An 18,194-nucleotide genomic window follows, 5' to 3' on the forward strand; every position below is an offset into this window, starting at 1 on the left:
GCCCATCTGCACTCCCGTGGAGCGCGTGGCTGTGTGTCCAGGTGACATCGGAACGAGCAGGCAGTCCGTTGAGGCGTTTCCCATGGTGCAATTTCTGATCAGGCACAGGGGCCAGACGGGGGGAGCAGGGTCCTCACACCCTGCGTGGTTCTGTTTCTGGGGGAGACCTGCGTGAGCAGAAAAAGTGTTTTAAGAGAAGTGTGTGTGCAAAGACAGTCCCCTCTCAGTGACCGGGAAAGCCCTTGTGGAGGAACGGTCTCCAGAACAGGGGACGCCTCTTTCCTGTGTGAGTGGACCCCGCTCTGGTGGCCCTGGACCGGAGCCAAGGTGAAAACACGATGCCACATTTGTATGTGAAACAGGGGTGACATACAGAGAATCTGGGGTGCTAGGCAGGCAGCCTGCTCTCTCCCGCCGTGCTGGGCATCCCCCCAAACACCACCGCCTGGACGAGGACTCTCCTTAACTGAGACCAGCCTGACACAGGGCATAAAAGTCACTGTAAAACCACCCACAGGGCTTACTTAGCTCCATGCCATTTTGTCTATTAAAACATTTTTAAAAGTATTGGTATCAGGCCGGAGGGACTGAGCTGACAACGTGATGCAGAGAGTTTGGGGCGCAGCCAGGACCAGACTCGCCGCTGTGGGCACCCCGACGTCGTCCCGCCTCCTGGGCGGGTGAAGGCCCCGTGCCGCTCCGAGTGTGCCCACTAGAACCTTGGGCCTAAAAAGCCACCCGCCTCCAGGGGCGGGGTCAGGAATCTGTTACTGAGCGGGGTGCTCAGGGTGACTAGTCAAGCCCTTCCCTCCAGAAAACTGGCAGCTCGATGGTTTCTGCGACAGAAGGTGTTTCATCGGTTTACCGTGTGCTCGTGAAGGCCAACCCCGAGGCTGCGCGTTTGGAAGGATCTTTCCGGAAGCCCAGTTCCCCCCTTTGTTCCCCAGGCCTCACTCCGAGGACAGGGTTAGAATTCTCCAGTCTATGGCGAGGTGGGAATCCTTCACGCTGCCTTTTCTCCCCGTCCCCAGCCAAAGATCCCCTCGGGGACAGTGTTCCCAGGAAGGGGGGGCTCCCTGCCGGCCATTAAGTGGAGAATTCCGTCTCTTTCTGGTAAACGGAGAAATTTGTCACATAAAACCCATAAGCTGTTCGGGATTTTCTCACCCCTCCCCATTAAAAACACAGGGAAACAAAAAGAATTAAAAATTTCTCCCACTTGCCTAATGTGAATATAAAATTGACTATCGCTGAGATTTAGAAGCTATGGTAAAAAAACATTTTGACTTTGTCTGCTCAAGGGAAGCCTAAGACAGAAATCAGCTCAGACTCCTTTCTGTCTGTACTGGAAGCTGCAGATGTGAGTAGTTTGGTGACCGTTAAAATGTACCAGTCAAGCTCCGTCAGGACTGGTGTTAAATTTGGTCTGCAGATATCAGCTCCCTGGCCGCGCCGAACAAGGGCGCCGGCCCCCCTCTCAAGGGCTCGCCCTCAGCACGTGAGCGCCCCCAGCAGCGTCAGCCGCCAACGCCAGCACTTCGGAGACTAAACTCAATGTACGAATCCCGAAAGGAGACAAACATTCCGTTCATATCACACGCTGACCTACGGTACCACCTGCAATGGTTTTAAACCCAAACATCTAGGTTAGCAGCAAATTTAATCGTCATTTACTTTTTACTTTTTAAAATCGTATTTGAAAGAGAAGATTATCTTGTTGTTTGAGGTTAGGGAGCAAGGATGGTTACATAAACCATTTTTTTTTTATCTCTTTCTTTCTTTCAAGCTAATCTGTCCATCCATCTGTTTATTCACCTATTCATCCATCCTTTCTCTTTCTACCTATGGAGTTCCCAGCATGCTCCTTTGAATTAGCGGTTAGCATCTTACTGGTTTTCTCAGGGATTAATGAGTTAAATAAAATCTTTGACATCTGTTCACTTTCCATCTGCCTGAGAGTCAGGGTTATATTCTCCTTTAAACATCACCTCTTAACTACAGCTAGCTATAACTTAGCACATTCTTCTAACTTGATAAAAAGGAGTAAACATTAAAAAAAAACCCTCACACCCACAAAATGTACTCAGGCCCATGGTTTTGTCAAGTGTCAAGAATATATTTCTCTCTGCTTTCTTGGTTTCCCTCACATTCAGTGACAAGCTCGTGCCTGTCACCAGAAAACAGGTGACGACTTTTTGTTTGTTTTTAAATAAAGTCAGTGCTAATGTGTGAATTACGGCACAGAGGAATCTGTGAATGTCTAGCCGATGGAAGGTTTACCTTCCAAATTTCTTAACGGGAACATGAGTCCGTGAGCAGCCAGGCGCATGCCCCGGCACCTAAGTGGACGGTGGGTCGCACCTTTAGTCGGCGGCTCTGTAGTTGGCGTGGGTTTCTGGTTTCACGTCGCACACCATGTCCAGAACCTGCGTGAGCACATGCTCCACACACTTCTCGTAGCTTCCCTTCAGGTCCCTGATCTTCTGCAGCGTCTGCTCCTCCATTTCTTCCAAGATGCTGCTCTGGGAGCCCATCACCTGCCAACAGAGAGCAGAATTCACCACGAGACACGTCCTATCAAACGTGCATGGGTTGACAGGCGAACAGGTTTTTCAGCCCGTTTTTCTACGACCGTTCTATGGCGTACGCATCATGTGTTACTTCCCCAGACTCTTCCCCCAAAATGGAGAAGACCACCAGCTTCGGGAGTGGGATGGGCAAACTTTCCTGGAAAGGGAGGCTGGTCTTAGCACGTCGATGCTACTTCTAAGTAGACGGCCGCACAGTCCAAATGAGAACTGTGGGCTCACAGCGCTCACACCGTGCAGGGAAGGGTCTCCATCACATTTTCTGTGTGCATACAATAGTTTCCACTCGGCCTTTGTGTCTTCCCTATTGTTTATACAACCAGGGGAGTGACACATTTAAAAGGATCCTGCAGGGAAGCCCTTTGCAAAGTTACTCTTTGCCAGAGCAAACAGCCCACTTCGGATTTGCCTCCTGTGCGAACTTGGCTTTTCTTCAACACGGCTCACTCAGGTGACGCAGTTACATTTTGGGGTGTTGCTGTCTTTCTCCTGGGAGTGTTCAGGGGAGGTGTGCATTGAATTTGATCCAAGAGGTCCGTTCGTGCCCAACACCTGCTTCAGGGATGTTCAACTCTAGTAAGTTCTAGAATTTAACACCATCTCTCTGGGTCCTCAACTTAAAATCAAGTGCAGTAGAGACCATGGGGTTCAAGTTACTTTTTGTTTCTGTCCCAGGAAGTAGGGGCTTCCCAGGGCAAAGAAAATCATTTCGAAGAGATGCAGCTTCTAACCCATCAATATAAAAAGCATTGCATTCTTATTTTTGAATTATACGCGTTACACTAAGTCTTTGTGATCAAGTACACGGTTTTCATTCCTAGAACATCTTTATCGGGCTCAGCCACATCTCCGGTGTTCGGTAGCCACAGGGGACGTGGCCCCAAGTTCTGACGGTGCAGATTTGGGGTGACAGATGCCAGCTGCTGGCGTTCGTCACAGTGTCAATATGCTGTGTTAAGACAACACGGTTCTTTTCTGAAGACATTCACTGTGAAGACAGTGCTCAGCACAGACGCTCAGCCCTGGGCGAGCCATCAGCCAGGGTTCGTGAAAACGATGGCTTTTCCCTGTGTTGCTTGCACATTTGCATTTCTATGATCCATTCCCAGGGTCAGACTACACTGACGCACCCCGTCAGGTGACCTGTCCTTTTATGCTTCATTCTGCACAATTGAATCGAGTGTTATTTCTGAGTTTAGCTGGTATGCAGTGGTGCGCTTCCTGGGCAGCACCCACCGTGCCCCCCATTCGGGGACCTTCCTGGGGTGGCGTCCCGACCCCTTGTGTCTGCAGATAGTGTGGCTTCACCGCCGCCGCCTGGCCCGGCCCCACCACCGCCTGGTGCACAGCAGGTGCTCAGCACCTGTTCGTCACTCGGAACAGAAGGAGCAGGTCTCCAGGTGTCACCTGTGTCCGTCGCGCTTGTTGGCAGAAGCCCACTACCTGAATGCTTGGGACAAGAAATAACTGAGAAGTTGATAATCAGGTGGCAAGTGATGGTACATTTGGCCCAAGGGAGCCAGGAAAGGGCTTTCCCATGTTAATTTTCAAATCTTCAAATGCCGAGGCTGATGCGTGGAGCCCTCTCCAGTGGAGGGACTGGCTGGGGGAGCCAGGCGCTTTCGCCGGCCCGCACATTTCATCGTAAGTTGTTCAAATGTCGCAGTTTAAGAGAAAGCAGAGGCTCGGGTCCCACACACCATTTTGCATTCTCAGTGTGTGGAGGTTCCAGAGAAACCAAGCACACTCACGAGATGAATTCAGAAAGAACAGAGATGTAAAAAAATTCTTCAACATCCCCAAGGAGACCATGTTCAGGTCTGCGTAGACTCATCCGACTTTTATTGCATCGACAACAGATTTCATTTTCCCATCAGAGTCCAGATTTCTTTGCAACGATGTTCTACCGTCTGTGTGTCGGGCGGACCTGGTACAAGTAAGATGAGGAAATCTTTGACACAGAGTATCGGTCGACATCCCGCCCACACTGGGGTATCTGATTCTGTCGGTCAGGGGGCTTAACACAGCACATGCAATAAATAAGAGCTAAAAAGGAACAAGAGCGGCAACGTCCAGGTGCAGCACCTGTAACACAGAAAAGTGGCTTCTGCAGTCTGCTCCCAGAGCCACGAGCCCTGGGTTACTGAGGATGAGATTGAGCCCAGCAGCGGGGGCTCCTGCACACAGAGGTGGCGGCCACGGAGGGCAATGGGCACCCACATTTTCACAGGAAGGGGAGGGGCAGCCCAAGCCTGAGCCCGTGGGGCTCCCTTGGTGAGCGTTTGATCCACTCCCTGTAAAATCGGCTTAGAGCTCCGGTGAGGGCTGCAGTGAGGAGCTTTAATTATTCTCCCAGGCAGAGAGCAAATGTCTTAGACCAGATTCACGTCTCAGAGATTCTTGTGGAGATGCAGTGTTGGGAGATTTCCTGCAACCCCTTTCTAAAAGTGTGGTCAGTGTTGTTATTATTGAAAAAGAATGAATACCTGGATCAGAAGTAGCCACACAAGGTACCAAAGCTGATGGGCGTTACCGGGGATGACTTTCCCAGGTCCTGGTTGTCGTGTTACGGCAGAGGTCCGTAGGAAAGGCAAAGGCAGAGAAGAAATGCGTAGTTTCTCATTTTTCAATGAGTACCTATTGTGCGTTTACGCTTGGCGGACACTATGCCAATACCGAGGAAAACATAGAGCAAAACAAGCCAACGACCTGCCTTCTTGGCGCTTACAGCCCAGAAGGAAAAACGGGAAAGGATGTGCTTTTTCCTCTACTAGCTGTTAAAAAATATCATCAGTTTATGGTAAGAGGTGAGTACATGACTTTTCCAGGGCCAACAGGTCAGAGAGAGAGGCAAGGGCCAATTGTTCTGGGCTGTGTGCGCAGGGATAGACTTACGATTCCTCTATACAAATATTGATTAAAAAAGAATCTATTTTTTGTCGAGTGGCCCATTTTATCCTAGGAAGAACTTCCTATTTTAAGAACAGCCCATTGGAAAAAAAAATTTCTGACCTGGGAATGCAAGGTACCTGTTCCAACACAAACCCACACCTGCTCCCGCTGAAATCGAAGTTGTAAACGAAGGGGTTTTTCAAACTGCTTTCACTGCATCTTGCAACGTCAGCCTTTGGAGCTTTACGCCGCAACGTCAGCCGTCAGAGCTTTATTGACACCTTTTCCTGAGGCCAAAGGAAAGCATCATAGGAACTCTAGTTACAGCACATGAGACTTAATCATTTCTTTTAGTCCACCTTGCAACTTGAAAGGAAGATGTCTTCTCTGAAAATTTCATGCACTTATTTTTTTATTGTAATCCACATGTACTTTTTAAATGCTAGTGTAGGGAAAAGTAGGTCTTTATAGTCAGAGGAAACTTCTGTTGAATGGCCCCAGCCATTTGGAAAGCCAGTCATAGGGAAATTTGCAACAATATCCATTTCGGTAGTTTGTGTATCTTGAATCCACTCAAGGAAGGGTTAACCCAACATTGTAGAATACCTATTATGGATTCTACTCATAAACACTAATAGTCAAAAATATGTTTTTTGATTTTTTTTCCTTACAACAGCATGCTTTAATCAATCATTTGTAGCCTAGAATCCCATTCAGAGCAACCCCTTTGATTTTGTATTCGAGAAGATCATTTTTCATATGCACTAGGTCTGAAATAATAATTACCGACGGGCACCTTCAGGGGCAAATCAAAAAGCCTCGGAACTGAAAATGAAAAATCAAAATGAAGAGTCGCCAGTTCGTCAACGTTGCAGGTTCAGCCTGTCACTGGGCCGTGGCTGAACGTAGCCGCCCCCTCCAGTGCCACTGCTGTGTCACTAACTCCCGACTGTGGGACCTTAGGCTCCGCATCCGCGGGATCGGTGCGGACCGTCCTACTCACCTTGGATCGCTTCATTCGAAACTCCTTATCCTTCTGCATCCGGTACTGGTCAATTTCCACCATCGCCTCCTCCTTAGCTTGCTTTATTCGCTTAGCTTTCCCTGAAAAGTTAACAGTAGCATAGAAGGGATGATATATTTATATTTTCCTACACATGGAATTTCAAGCTAGGTTTTTAAACGTACAAAGTGAGGTCAGCATTATTTTTTGATGATTTTTTTTTTTAGAATAGCAGACTGCACGGAATGACAATCGTGAGAAACTCCTTATCTTTTTCGCCTGGGTTCTTGAGACCGTGGGAGAGACAACGGTTGCTCACCCCTCCGTGTTTAAAGGTAGTGTCTGCCCCCCTGCTGACAGCGGTAATGGCCAGAGAACAGATTTCCGCTGTCACTTACTCGAAAAGACGTGACTGGGTCCAATTTTCAGTCCTGGTTGGCTGCCAGGAGCCCTCAGTCCCCGCCGACTGGATCCCATTTAACGCTGGCAGTGTGCCAGCCCGACACAGCCACGCTGCTCACACTCTATCAAACCCGCTTACCGGTTTTAAGAGCATTTTATGGGGATTTTTTTTTCTTGCCATTCCTTGACTCTAGCATGTCTGATTAAGCCCCACAGCACATCAAAGTCAATCTCTCTCTCTTTTTTTTTTCTGGTAGCTTTCTCTGAGGGGGACTTGAAAGTGGTTGTAAAACCGGTTGTTTTTAATGGTTGAGAATTGAGCGGGGGACCTGTCCCTCCTTTGATTAAGAGAGAAGGTGTAAGCCTTAAGCCCGGGCGCAGCGGTGCAGATGGAAGTCGGACGAATACTGCGCGGCGGGGTCATTAGCGACGCACATGACTTATTTTTGACAACCCAAGGAAGTGGGGGTGGGGGTACAGACTAATATTAATTGCTGCTGTGCCCCCCCCTCGCCTTCAGGGGGTTAGGTACTAATGCTGTCTGATCATTAAAACTTTAAAGCAACTCTGGAGGGTATTAAAATGCGTTTTCCTCTCATCTATTGTCTTTCTGCTTCAGTTCAATGCCTTCCTTGTTTTGCCCGTTCAACCTGGTTTCTCTTCTCTGATGTTAGTGCCTTTTGAGCATTTTTATCACAGGTTGGTTACAGTGTGGAGATTTCGGACTAAGTAACTGTTTTCTGATTAAGTAGTGTAAAAGAAAATCTTAACATGACTTTTTAATCTGTTATATAGGTACGTGTTTTCATATGTCTTTGCTTTTAAGAATGTTTGTAGCATTTGTGTGTAGACAGCTTTAAATTTCACCCCCCGCTAGGTCTGAGTTTCCTGCTAATCACCCTGTAACACATGGTCTGACAACTCATCGAGTTATACGTTGAAATGTGGCCCCTAATGTCTGTCAGCTTGGAATGGCCCTTCTGCAAGTCTCCTCCAGAGCGGATACCTACCTTCCTTTATTCCCTTCAAATCCAGAGTCTGGTGAATATCGGGGTTGTTCTGCAGCTTGAGGCTGAAGGGACACTAACAGATCGTTTTCCTTCTCAATCAAGACTCGTTACCATCTTTCCCATATAGGATTCTGTATTCTCTACAGTTCCAGCCCTTCCATGGCAACCACACACGCTCTATTTCACTCACAGGAGAACCCGGTGAAGTGTCGATAGGAAAACTATTCCTTGATCCCAGCCCACTGTCTTATCACCGCTTGTCATGACATGAAAACAAAGACGTATTTAGGATGTAGTAACATTTTCTTAGTAGTACTGGGTTGTAGGATATGTAGCCCTTTTATAAGACGAGTCCCAGCAAACAGCACTCCTCTGCATCTCAGTTCCATAATATGTAAAAATTTCGTCCCAAACTCCTGGCTCTAGCCCATAAGAAGAAAAATAATAGTAACAGAAAACGCTGCAGCCCCACCCCAGCGCCCACGTGGAAGCGGAATATTAGCTCCGTTCCCCAGCGACAGGCTCCAAGTGTCTGTGACCCCCCCTTCCTGTCCTGGCACCAGTCACCTGCTGGGTCTTGTTCAATTAAATGGGAGAGTCCCGGGCCCTCGCTGCTGGCCGCGTTTTCTTGGCCAGACTCGGAGCTGCCTCGGTGGGGGGGGGGGGGGCGCCTTGCTAATCCGGAGGGAGAACCGGGCCCCCAGGCGGCTGATGCCCTGGAGGCGAGGCAAACAGTCCCGTCTCCTCCTGTTTACCTCCAGTTTGCTGCACTGCGGTGGGCGGGGACTTCCACACTGGGAAATCAGACTTTCTTATTAAGCACGGAAAACAAAAGGGGCCCCCACTCTTCTTTCTGCGTCACACGTGGGGATGGCCCCCTCCGTGGGATCCGAATTGACGTGTGACAGTCAAATCGTTGGTCCCAAAGTTCCTACCCGGTCGCACAGCCTCATGGGGCCCAACGCTCTGCTTTCTGGTTAAAGAACTGTGCTGGTCTCGTGCATCGTGGTTCACAACGTGCGCCGGCCGGTGAGGACCGATGCTTTTCCCGTCCGTCCTCCATCTTCAGTGTTTCCCGAGCACGGACCACACACGCTGCCCGGGGCTGGGAACAAGGACCCAGAAACACCGTGACAGGGCCTCCGCCTGACACGGTGCAGAGCCTGTTGCTGCTGCTACAGCTCCCAAGAGAAAACCCTTAAAATACGTGACACTGCGAAAAACACCCCAAGGCAGTGATGACAGCAATGGAACGTGAACTATCTCGGTTGGCTGTTCTGTGACCTTTAAAAATCGCCACCTTTATGGAAACTTCTGAAACCCCAGGGCATCTCTGCTTCCCCTCCTCCAGCAGTCTCGTCCGACGGTAACAGAGTCAGTCAAACGTATAAACGAAGCCAGGAAATAACGGGGATGGAGCGTCTACTTCGGATATTAGAAACCAGGCAAGGGGACCCCAAGCTATTTCGGGGGCCTCTCTGTAACTGGTTGCGCCTGAGTAAAAGCGTTCATTTTCAGACGTGTGGCCTGTGACCCAGGTAGACATGTCCTGCGTTCCAGAAGCCGTCCCAGGGATCTGTTCCACGGGGTGATCTGTGGGAGAAAACTGAAAGGAGAGGAGAATGTCTGGGTTGATTTTTCAGGTGATCGGTGGGGAAAGTGCTAAGAAGTCAGTCTGGAGCAGGTAACTCTGGACTCTGTGGCAGACAGAGGGAAACACTGAAAGACAGGCTCTCCCTGGCTTCTTGGTCAGGGGAGGCCAACGGCAGTGCGTCCCAAGATGCCCACACGCCCTTGAGGCACAGAGAACGGTGTCCCGTGGCTTGGATTGCTGCCTTGGTTTGGGGACCTTCTCTTTGATGGGGAAGAGGGGGTGTCGTGGGCCGTTTCAGACAGATTACACACTAGTCCCTGCTACAAAGAGACAGGAGGAGCTGCCCGGCCTTGAGCAAGCTGGAGTTTCTGAACCCCAGCTTTCTCAGCCAACAAACAGGTTGAATTACTGCAAAAAGTTGCTGGAAGGATCAGGAAAAATGTATCCAAGTTGCTCGACAAAGAATATTCAGTAATTTGTACCCGTTATTAGGAAGACAGGTGCGGTTGTTGGGGCCTCTGGCCAAGAAACAAGGCAGCAAGTCAGGCATGAGTTTGAGGAGAAGCCCCCGTCACTGTGCTGAGGACACCCAGGTGCAGGTGTTCAGGAGGTAGCTGGGCGGACTGGTCTGGGACCCTGGAGAAAGGTCTCGGATGGTGGCAGAGATTTGCAGACGTGCCCTCTGGGCAAGAGTCCACGCCGGTCACAGCAGTGGGGTTTGGACTGAAATCAAGGGGGAACAAGCAGAATCAGTGGGAGGGGGGGAGGGCTCCACCCGGGGGCACACTCACTCACAGGGTGAGAGACCCAGAGCGGACACACGAGGAAGGAGGTGACGCGATCACAGAGGCAGAGGACAGCACCACGCGGCTCCAAGCCAAGGGCCACGGGCCCCACCAGAAGCTAGAAGAGAACACGGTGCTCACTCTGGGTCTCCCGAAGGCGCCAGCCCTGCCGGCACCGGGTGTCCGGACACCTGGCCTCTCCATCGGGAGATGATACGTCTCTGTGGTTTGGAGGCCCCACTTTGCAGCCCTAGAAACCCAACACAGGTGCTCAGTGATGAAGACACAACCTGCCAGCTGAGTACCGGAGGCCAAGCCAGGTACCTGGGCGTGAGGCAAGAGCAGGTGTCCCCACGGATGCATCACCTGACACATGTGCACCAAACACAACAGAGCTTGACAGGCTGTGAAAACCAGGCCTCCGGGGGCACATTTGGAGGGTCTCACCCATTCCTAAGCACCATTCTCATCCTGTTCCGGACGGGAAAACAAACCAAACCTGGACACCTGGCTTGGTGGTGTTAACATTATGACAAAACCAGCCTCCTGCAAAGAGCGCTCTGTTTTGCAAATATCGGAAAAGGTAAATGTCAGGAAAACAAACCTCCCATTTGGTGCCTGAGCTTCTTCCCGGGTTCCAGTGCTGCCCCAAACTGACATTATTTTATGAATCTTCTTTTCGGGTCTTTAATTCTCCTTTACATGCACTTTCCTTATTAAAAAATATCACGAGCATTTTCTGTGGCTCCTGGTTGCATAAAACCCACTGGCATTTGCAGATGAAAATGTGGTTATTATTTTAATATGACCCACTCGAAGAAATGAGAGTCCAATATATGCTCGCGTAGCCCATTAGGCTGTGCACCATAAAGAAAAGAGGAAGGATTTACAAGCCTACAAAACACTGAGCACAGGGCCAGGAAGGCCTAATAGAACCACTTCTGTTTTATTAGTTTATTCCAAGTCATGTCTTCCTGAACCAAAAACATCCCCTCGCCTAGTGAAGAACTTATTAACTCAAGGAGCTTGCTTCAATAATTCAGAATATCTGCATATTTGGGAACAAATGGGCAATTAGTGGATGTTAAAAAGTACCTGTGGTTGCCGTTCTAGAACAAAACTCGTGTATGTTACTGTAAGAGCCGATGTGAGACCTCAGTGTGATAAAAGCAGGAACATTTTCTTACCTATTCATTTTGCACTGAAGGCTGAGTCCAACACCCCTCACGGAAGACCGTGCTTAAGAGACGACCTGGGCGGGGAGCTTCCCTGGGGCGGCACACACGCCTGTGTCTGGCACACGCCTGCTGGTTCAGTTTGCTCACGATCCAGATCTGGGCATGTGCACTGTTCACTCCGTCCTTCCCTCCACAGCCCATGATGCAACTTGCTACTTCATGTAGAGCAGAAATGCTATGTCCTGCAGCTGGCAACATGGACGGGCTGTTTGCTTGTGGGAGAGGCTGTGTGCACATGTGGGAGAAGTAAAACACGGGCTCTTTGTGTGACGTCGCATGTCGCGCATTGTAGCACCCGGGAGTGGCGCCAGGGCGGCGCTGCTGAGCTGTTGGGGTTTGCGGGGACTGTGACTGGGAGGGAGCGCACTCTCCTACCAGGGCGGGCTAGCATCGGGGGCTCGCAGATTTCAGGGAAACACGGCTCTGTGTTTCTTCTGCCGAGGGGACCCTGAGTTTCTGGTCTAATCCTGATGGAAGATGCAAGGCAACACCCGAGACCTGGGCATCCGGGGCAGCTCTGAACACGGCTCTGCCGTGGAACCGTCACTGGTCTGGGACCAACACACCCACCTTTAGGTTTGGGTTAATGAACAGCTTTTAGGCAAAAGGTGCTCACTCGAACTAAGAGAATTGAAAATTGTGCCAACCTGCTATGTTTTTATCTAAATTCAACCAAACAGTAAGGCTGCTTTGCCCATAAATATCTGTGTGAGTGTCTTCACTGGTAAGTGTAATTTTATCCATAATCAGTGAATGGAAGCAAATATCTCAGCTATTTTAATGGTCTAACCAGAAGCCGTCCAGCTCCCTCCAATTACAGGAAAAGTTGACTCAGAACCTGCGGCAGTTGTAAAAATAAAAAAAGAATGAAACTAGATTGTTCTGTTCTACTTATAGTAATATACAAGTATATGTTTGGGATATTAAAAATAACTCTGTAGTCTGTAGTTTACTATCTTACGTACAGTTTTCCAATCTTTGAAACATCTTGGCTATACTTTCATTTTGCAAAAAAAAAAAGAGTGAAGCTCAGAGATGCTAAATAACTTATACAAAGAAGCATACATTTATATAAAGAAACATTTAAAAAAACCCAATGCTTTTCGTATGCTACGGCCTCGTGTCCCAGCCTTTCAGGCCTGTTTGCTCTCTGCTTCTCCCTACACCTCTCCTGCCCCCCCAAACTGTCTCAGTAGCGGGTGACTGCTCAGAGGGCAAGGGGCAGCAGGTTCCGTTCCCACAGACCCCAGCCTTCACGAGAGTGAGAGTCGGGTCTGTACCCCTCAGGACACAACATTTACGCCGCGTATTGTCTTCGGTAACAGCTTCTCAGAGGTCTGGGGCGGCGCCCCTTAATGGAATGCATTCATGCTTTTGCAGCATCTATAGAAATACTGCCACCTCATTAATCTTGTATTTTTCTAAAGTGATCAACATGTGGATTGCTGCGTTTTTACTCTCTCTCTCCTTCCCTCCCTCCCTTTCTCTCTCTCCCTCCCTCTCTTTCTTTCTTTCTCTTTCCTTTCTCTTCTTTCCTTCCTTCCTCCCCCCCCCCCCCCCCCCCTTCCTTCCTTCCTTCCCCTTCCTTCCTTCCTTCCTAACTATATATTTAGGAGGCCACTCTAGCAAATACTCCATGTAGGCGTCTGAGAGACTTTGAAATAAATGAGTTCACTAACGAGGAAGGGATCGTAGACCTTCTAAATGGTGTTCACGGTCATGACCCAAGGGTCTTCACTCTGAGCCCCTGTTTGGCCTTCACGTAGGTCAGATTTCAAATGAGTCCCTTTACGGGAAAAACAAATACAGCGAAACACGTGCGTCTATAAAAGTGGAGGCAGCCTGAACCTCTCACGGCATCTTCCCTCCTCTTCCTTCGGGCTTACGGATGCGTTTATCTCACTGGGGAATTTTTTCAGGCGGCATCTAGGTCGGTTCAGCAGCATTTACATTGTCGTGGCTTGGGCGTAGGTACCCCCAAAATACTTGTTAAATTAAATGAATGAATGGGGAGATGCTGCAAAATACCAGGTACAAAAAGGCACACTTGCTTTGTCTTACAAGGATGAAAACCTTGTATGGCAAGTGTGGCCGGCGAAGTTGTCACAACAAACTTCCACTGGCTGATAACTACCTAAGATGGCAACCTCTACCCAGTGACCACTGTCCTCCAAGCCTATGGTTTCTGAGGCAAAGAGGACAGACTGACATTCTCTGGAATGCTGAGTACGGAGGTTAGTTGTTGAAAGTCAAAATATTGCCCAAAATGTGTTCAAGGCCTGGGTATTGACTGGTTGAATATTTGCTTGAACGTCCATCCGCAGAAACTGAGTAATAATAGATCCCCAAGGACTTTCAAGTCACTGGCAGATACAAGGAACGTCTGTATGCAAATGACACCCTGTATTTCCTGATCCTAAAAAGGCAGGAAGAGCCGTGTGGCTTTCACCCTTGAATCTGAGAACAGGCTGTTCAGGGCGGTTCCCACCTCCAAATGACTTACATGCCTTGCAGTACTTTTCTGCTCAAGTGACTTTGAAAAAGAAGGCGTAATTGGTCAAAATCGCTGGAATGCTATGATAATATTGATAACATATGTGCTCATAGATTACCTACAGGGTCACAGTGACATACATTGTCATTCTGCCTCTTCCATGACAAGCAAAGGTAAATCATGATCGCGTCTGAAAGCAAGTCCTTCTGAGCTGGATGTTCCAGCTGTGGTGGAGGACATTTGAATGCGCAGTGAGGGAGTTTTTTCCCCTGAGTCACCAGCAGGTGCTGGCCGGGTTTTTCTTCTCTGGAAGTGCTCTGTACCCTGCCGCTTTGCAAGCATTTGCATGGCTCCTTGTAGAACAAGAACTTGTGAGGTATGGCCAAGTTTGTCTCCCTTATCTTTCTCCTTCCTCTCCTCTTTGAGCACCAGCCCCTCCCCGAGCCCTCAAGGGACTCGTTCCTTTTGTGGTTGGTACCCAGATTGCCTTGTGTTCCCAACATCCTTTTGCCTTACAAAAGAAAAAGTGTTGACCTGAGGTCCCTACCCCACTGGGCTGAAGGTGCCTCCCTCCCTGCTGCTCCTGTCCCCACACTGGTGGGAAGAGTGACGTGAGCCACCGCTTTACCCATGGCCTCTGACTTACAGGACCTTGATTCTAAGTAGGAGGGGGAAGGTGGACCTTGGATCTAAGTGGAATTGAGTAGAAAGATGAAGTGGGACGGTGGAAAGAACGTGGGTACTGACCCAAGCAACCTGACTTTGAGCTGCAGATCTGTGACGTTAGACTATTTGGCATAGAAATGATGTACATTTTGGGTCGTGTGGTCATTACAATCTTGGCTTGGAAATCAGACCCCACCCGGACTCCGCCCCTACCATGGCCCCTCTGTTTTTAAAAACATTATGACCTTTTGCAAATGATGGCCTCTCAGTTTCTACATCCGCGCAATGGGAATGATAGAATTCCCGATTTGTGCCATTGTTGTGAAGATCAAAGAGAATAGGAAGGGAGTTGGAGCTTATGGAGAAAGTTCTGTGAGTCAGGACACAGGGGCATGACTAAATACAAAGAAAGGGAAAGAGTGAGAACCAAATGGAAGTATTTTAAAACCTCAGAGTCTCCACGTCCTCCAGAACAGGACGAGACGGCGCCATGAACCACACAGTCCCACAGACACAGGCGCGGACGCCGACAGCACATCCGTAACATACTCTCCTCTCCAGCCCATGGCGTCAGTCTGGACACAGTCTGCCTCTCAGTCCGGTCACACCATTGTGACACTGAGCTGCAGAGCATTAGGGAAGTGGCAGGGACAGGGCAAGCCCCTGTCTCTGTGACTTCCACGTCTATGATTCTTTCACAGCCCCTCAGAAGGATCTGCATTAGAGACCTATGTCCCCATTGCACAATGGGGCAGCCAGCACTGGCCACAGTCTGGTAGGAAGAGACTCAAAACCAGGGTTGGAACTGAGCATGCTGCTGGGGCCCAGGCCCTCCCCACTGCCCACCCACCACCCTGTCCTTTGGGTGATGGAGTCCCTCACAGTCACAGCGCAGGGGCACTCACTCTTCTTGGCCTCCTCCAGCTTGTCCTTGGCTCTTTTCTCTGCCTGAAGGAGCTGGTGGATCCCCTGAGACTGGCTGGTCATGGCAGTGCCCGTCAAGTCAAGTGGCTTCTGTGAGCTCGGGGCAGGGACAGCTCTATTTATACTTGCAGGAACCACCACGCAGGTCAGTTTGTGGTGTCAACAGTGAGTTCTGCACACAGCTGTTCATTCCCAAACAGCCTGGTAGACCAGATAGCTGGGCCCCAAGGAGAGCCCAAGGGTAGAATCCAGACAAACAAGTTAAGTCAGTGCAAGGAAGCTGAGAACCTCTCAGTTTTGGGAACATCAGTTCTTCTACAGGAAATAAGGATGCTTTCCTGAAGTGCTGAATCCATTTATTAAATAGGATGAAGTATCTTCCCTCTTTTTCAAGAAACAGTGACCTGCTCCCTGAACTTCTTCCAGGTTACAACGTCTTTCTTCGTTCTTCGTCTGTGTGGTTCTAGTCTTAGGGCTTTCTTTGTTTCTGGTGATTTCGTGGTTACTTGGGACAACTTTGCTTACTCTCCACTAGGAAGGAGATTACCTGGCTCTGTGCACAGAGATGGCTGGGGGTGACTCTCCTTTCTCCCCAAAGCTCACATGGCAGGAATGAATGGATTTGGGCATGGCCTGGCTCCCTGAGCACGCTGTGTGCACAGGTCCCAGGGGGACTTGAATGTGGCTGCCAAGGCAGCAGTAAGGGAGCTCATGACTGTAGGTGGTGAGGTTGAACCGTCTGAATGCACACTTTCTATTATTCCGTGTTTGCCTTAGGTGTTGTCCTAGGACGGGACCGTGAAATACATCTTACTCGATTTGATTTGATCCGGTAGTGAGTAGACAAATAAGAACGTGGGTCACCGTGAAGAATTATCAAACATTTATGTATACATGTCTAAAATTTTTATTTGAAATGATAAAAGCTAATCTTTTGACTTATGGCTAAGACATTTCTTTCCCGAAATGATATGCAGATTGGATTTTCATGGGTTGCTTCTTTCCTGAACTACACCTGTTACTGCCTCACCTACAGAAATGAGCTCCAATTTCTCTAAATCAGTGTGCAGATGTAAAGGTAGTTATAAAACAACATGAGAGCTGCACCTTTAGAGACTTTAATGCTGATTTCCCCTAATAACTCCGAGCTGTCTCACAGACTGCACCTGTATCACGTGATGCACACAAAACCTTTAGCAACTCTTTCTGAGAGAAACAGCCTTTCTTTCCCCCCAGTAGAACATCTTTTCTATCTTTTTTCATCACCATTGAATCCGTGGATAATATTTCATTTTTATTGCGTCATCGCAATAATCCCTACGATTGGAATAGACAGGGACAGCTCTTGGTAAATACACATTTTAACTCATAAGCGCAGAAGTGAAGATAAGTCAGGGGGAGCTTCTTCAAGCTCAAGTTCAGCCCATCTTAGACCTTGGTTTGTACTTTTTCACTCACTCAGAGGCTGGGCAGCACCGTGATTTCGGTGAGTGGCTAGGTGGAGATGGTAAGCGGTACTTGCTTTAATCGCGTAGCAGCAGTACTTCTGGGGTAACTCCTGTGTGCATTCCCCCGAATGGGGCTTCATCTTGCATTCGAGAGGGAGGGCAAGCCGGGGGGAGCGCAGTTCCTGGACAGCAGCGAGGTGTCAGGGGCTCGGTGAGCAGGTTGCCAGTCATGACGCAGGATGTTGGCAGGCTGCTTCGAAGTGTCTGTAACTTGCTGTGAGTTTGTCAGGGGCAGCCAGTCTTAGCCATATTTCCTTCGAGATCTCCCACTCACCTCTTAATATGAAGACAGAGGTTATTATGAAGGTCAATAGTAACACCTCTTTTAAAAGAGACTTACCTTGATTTATTTCATCGAAAAGGTTTTCCTACTGCCTAGAAATGAAACCATATGATACTTGTCTTTCACTGGAGTGGCATAAATAATTTTTGGTTTCTGTTTTGATGGTGTTAATGTTGATCATTTCTGTGTCAATAGATAAGACACATGATTCACCAGTACCAATACTTATCACTATATGATGTCATCATAATTACTTATTATGATTTCCGGTGATACATTGAGTATTCAGTTACATAGCCTGATGAAAATTCCCAGCAGTACAGGGATTTGGTTTGTCAGATGAGAGAGAAATGCACCTGTTACTCATAGCAACTGTGAAAAACGGAAGGGCCAGAGTCAGCACAGCACACATTTAGGGCCCTGATCTTTGATTCTCTTTTTAAAATACTTTCATATTTCTTTTTGAGTACTGCAAAATCTAAAAAAAAGTTACTAAAAAGGACAAGTCTTACAAACAAAATTGGTGCCCCTCGGAAAAGGGTCCAAGCATTGAGTGGAGAAGGATTACATGGAAATGCCTCTGACTTTTGCTTGTACTGAACTTGAGAAAAACTTGAACGTTGAATATTTTGAATAGCTATAATTATGAACTCAGTGTTCACTGTATACTTTTTTGGTTTCTCTTTTTTGAAGTTTCGTTTCTCCTCAGACTTCCTCTTCTCTTTCATTCCGTCATCGCCCCTGCATGGTTCAGAACACCCCATGATTCTTCCTCTTTTGGCCGCATTGGTGTAGCCCTGGAATCTG

At 48.6% G+C, this 18,194-nt stretch overlaps 1 protein-coding gene across 2 annotated transcripts; it reads right to left on the reverse strand.

Annotated features, from left to right (window-relative positions):
• Positions 1–15,674, reverse strand: ATP6V1G3 (ATPase H+ transporting V1 subunit G3). 2 transcript variants are annotated; one of them, XM_037150927.2, is made up of 4 exons: positions 15,578–15,674; positions 6,484–6,584; positions 2,362–2,537; positions 77–167 (listed from the first exon to the last, which is right to left on the reverse strand). In XM_037150927.2, the coding sequence occupies exons 1-3, from the start codon at positions 15,657–15,659 to the stop codon at positions 2,364–2,366; spliced, it is 357 nt and encodes a 118-aa protein (XP_037006822.2). In that variant the 5' UTR covers positions 15,660–15,674; the 3' UTR covers positions 77–167; positions 2,362–2,363. The 2 variants fall into 2 exon arrangements, with proteins under 2 accessions (XP_037006823.2, XP_037006822.2); XM_037150928.2 differs by lacking the exon at positions 6,484–6,584 and having other exon boundaries at positions 1–167.
• Positions 15,675–18,194: the final 2,520 nt, after the last annotated feature.

The sequence above is a fragment of the Artibeus jamaicensis genome, unplaced genomic scaffold (genome assembly GCF_021234435.1).
Source record: "Artibeus jamaicensis isolate MK-2021 breed Jamaican fruit bat unplaced genomic scaffold, CSHL_Jam_final scaffold_754, whole genome shotgun sequence".
NCBI classification, from domain to species: Eukaryota; Metazoa; Chordata; class Mammalia; order Chiroptera; family Phyllostomidae; genus Artibeus; species Artibeus jamaicensis.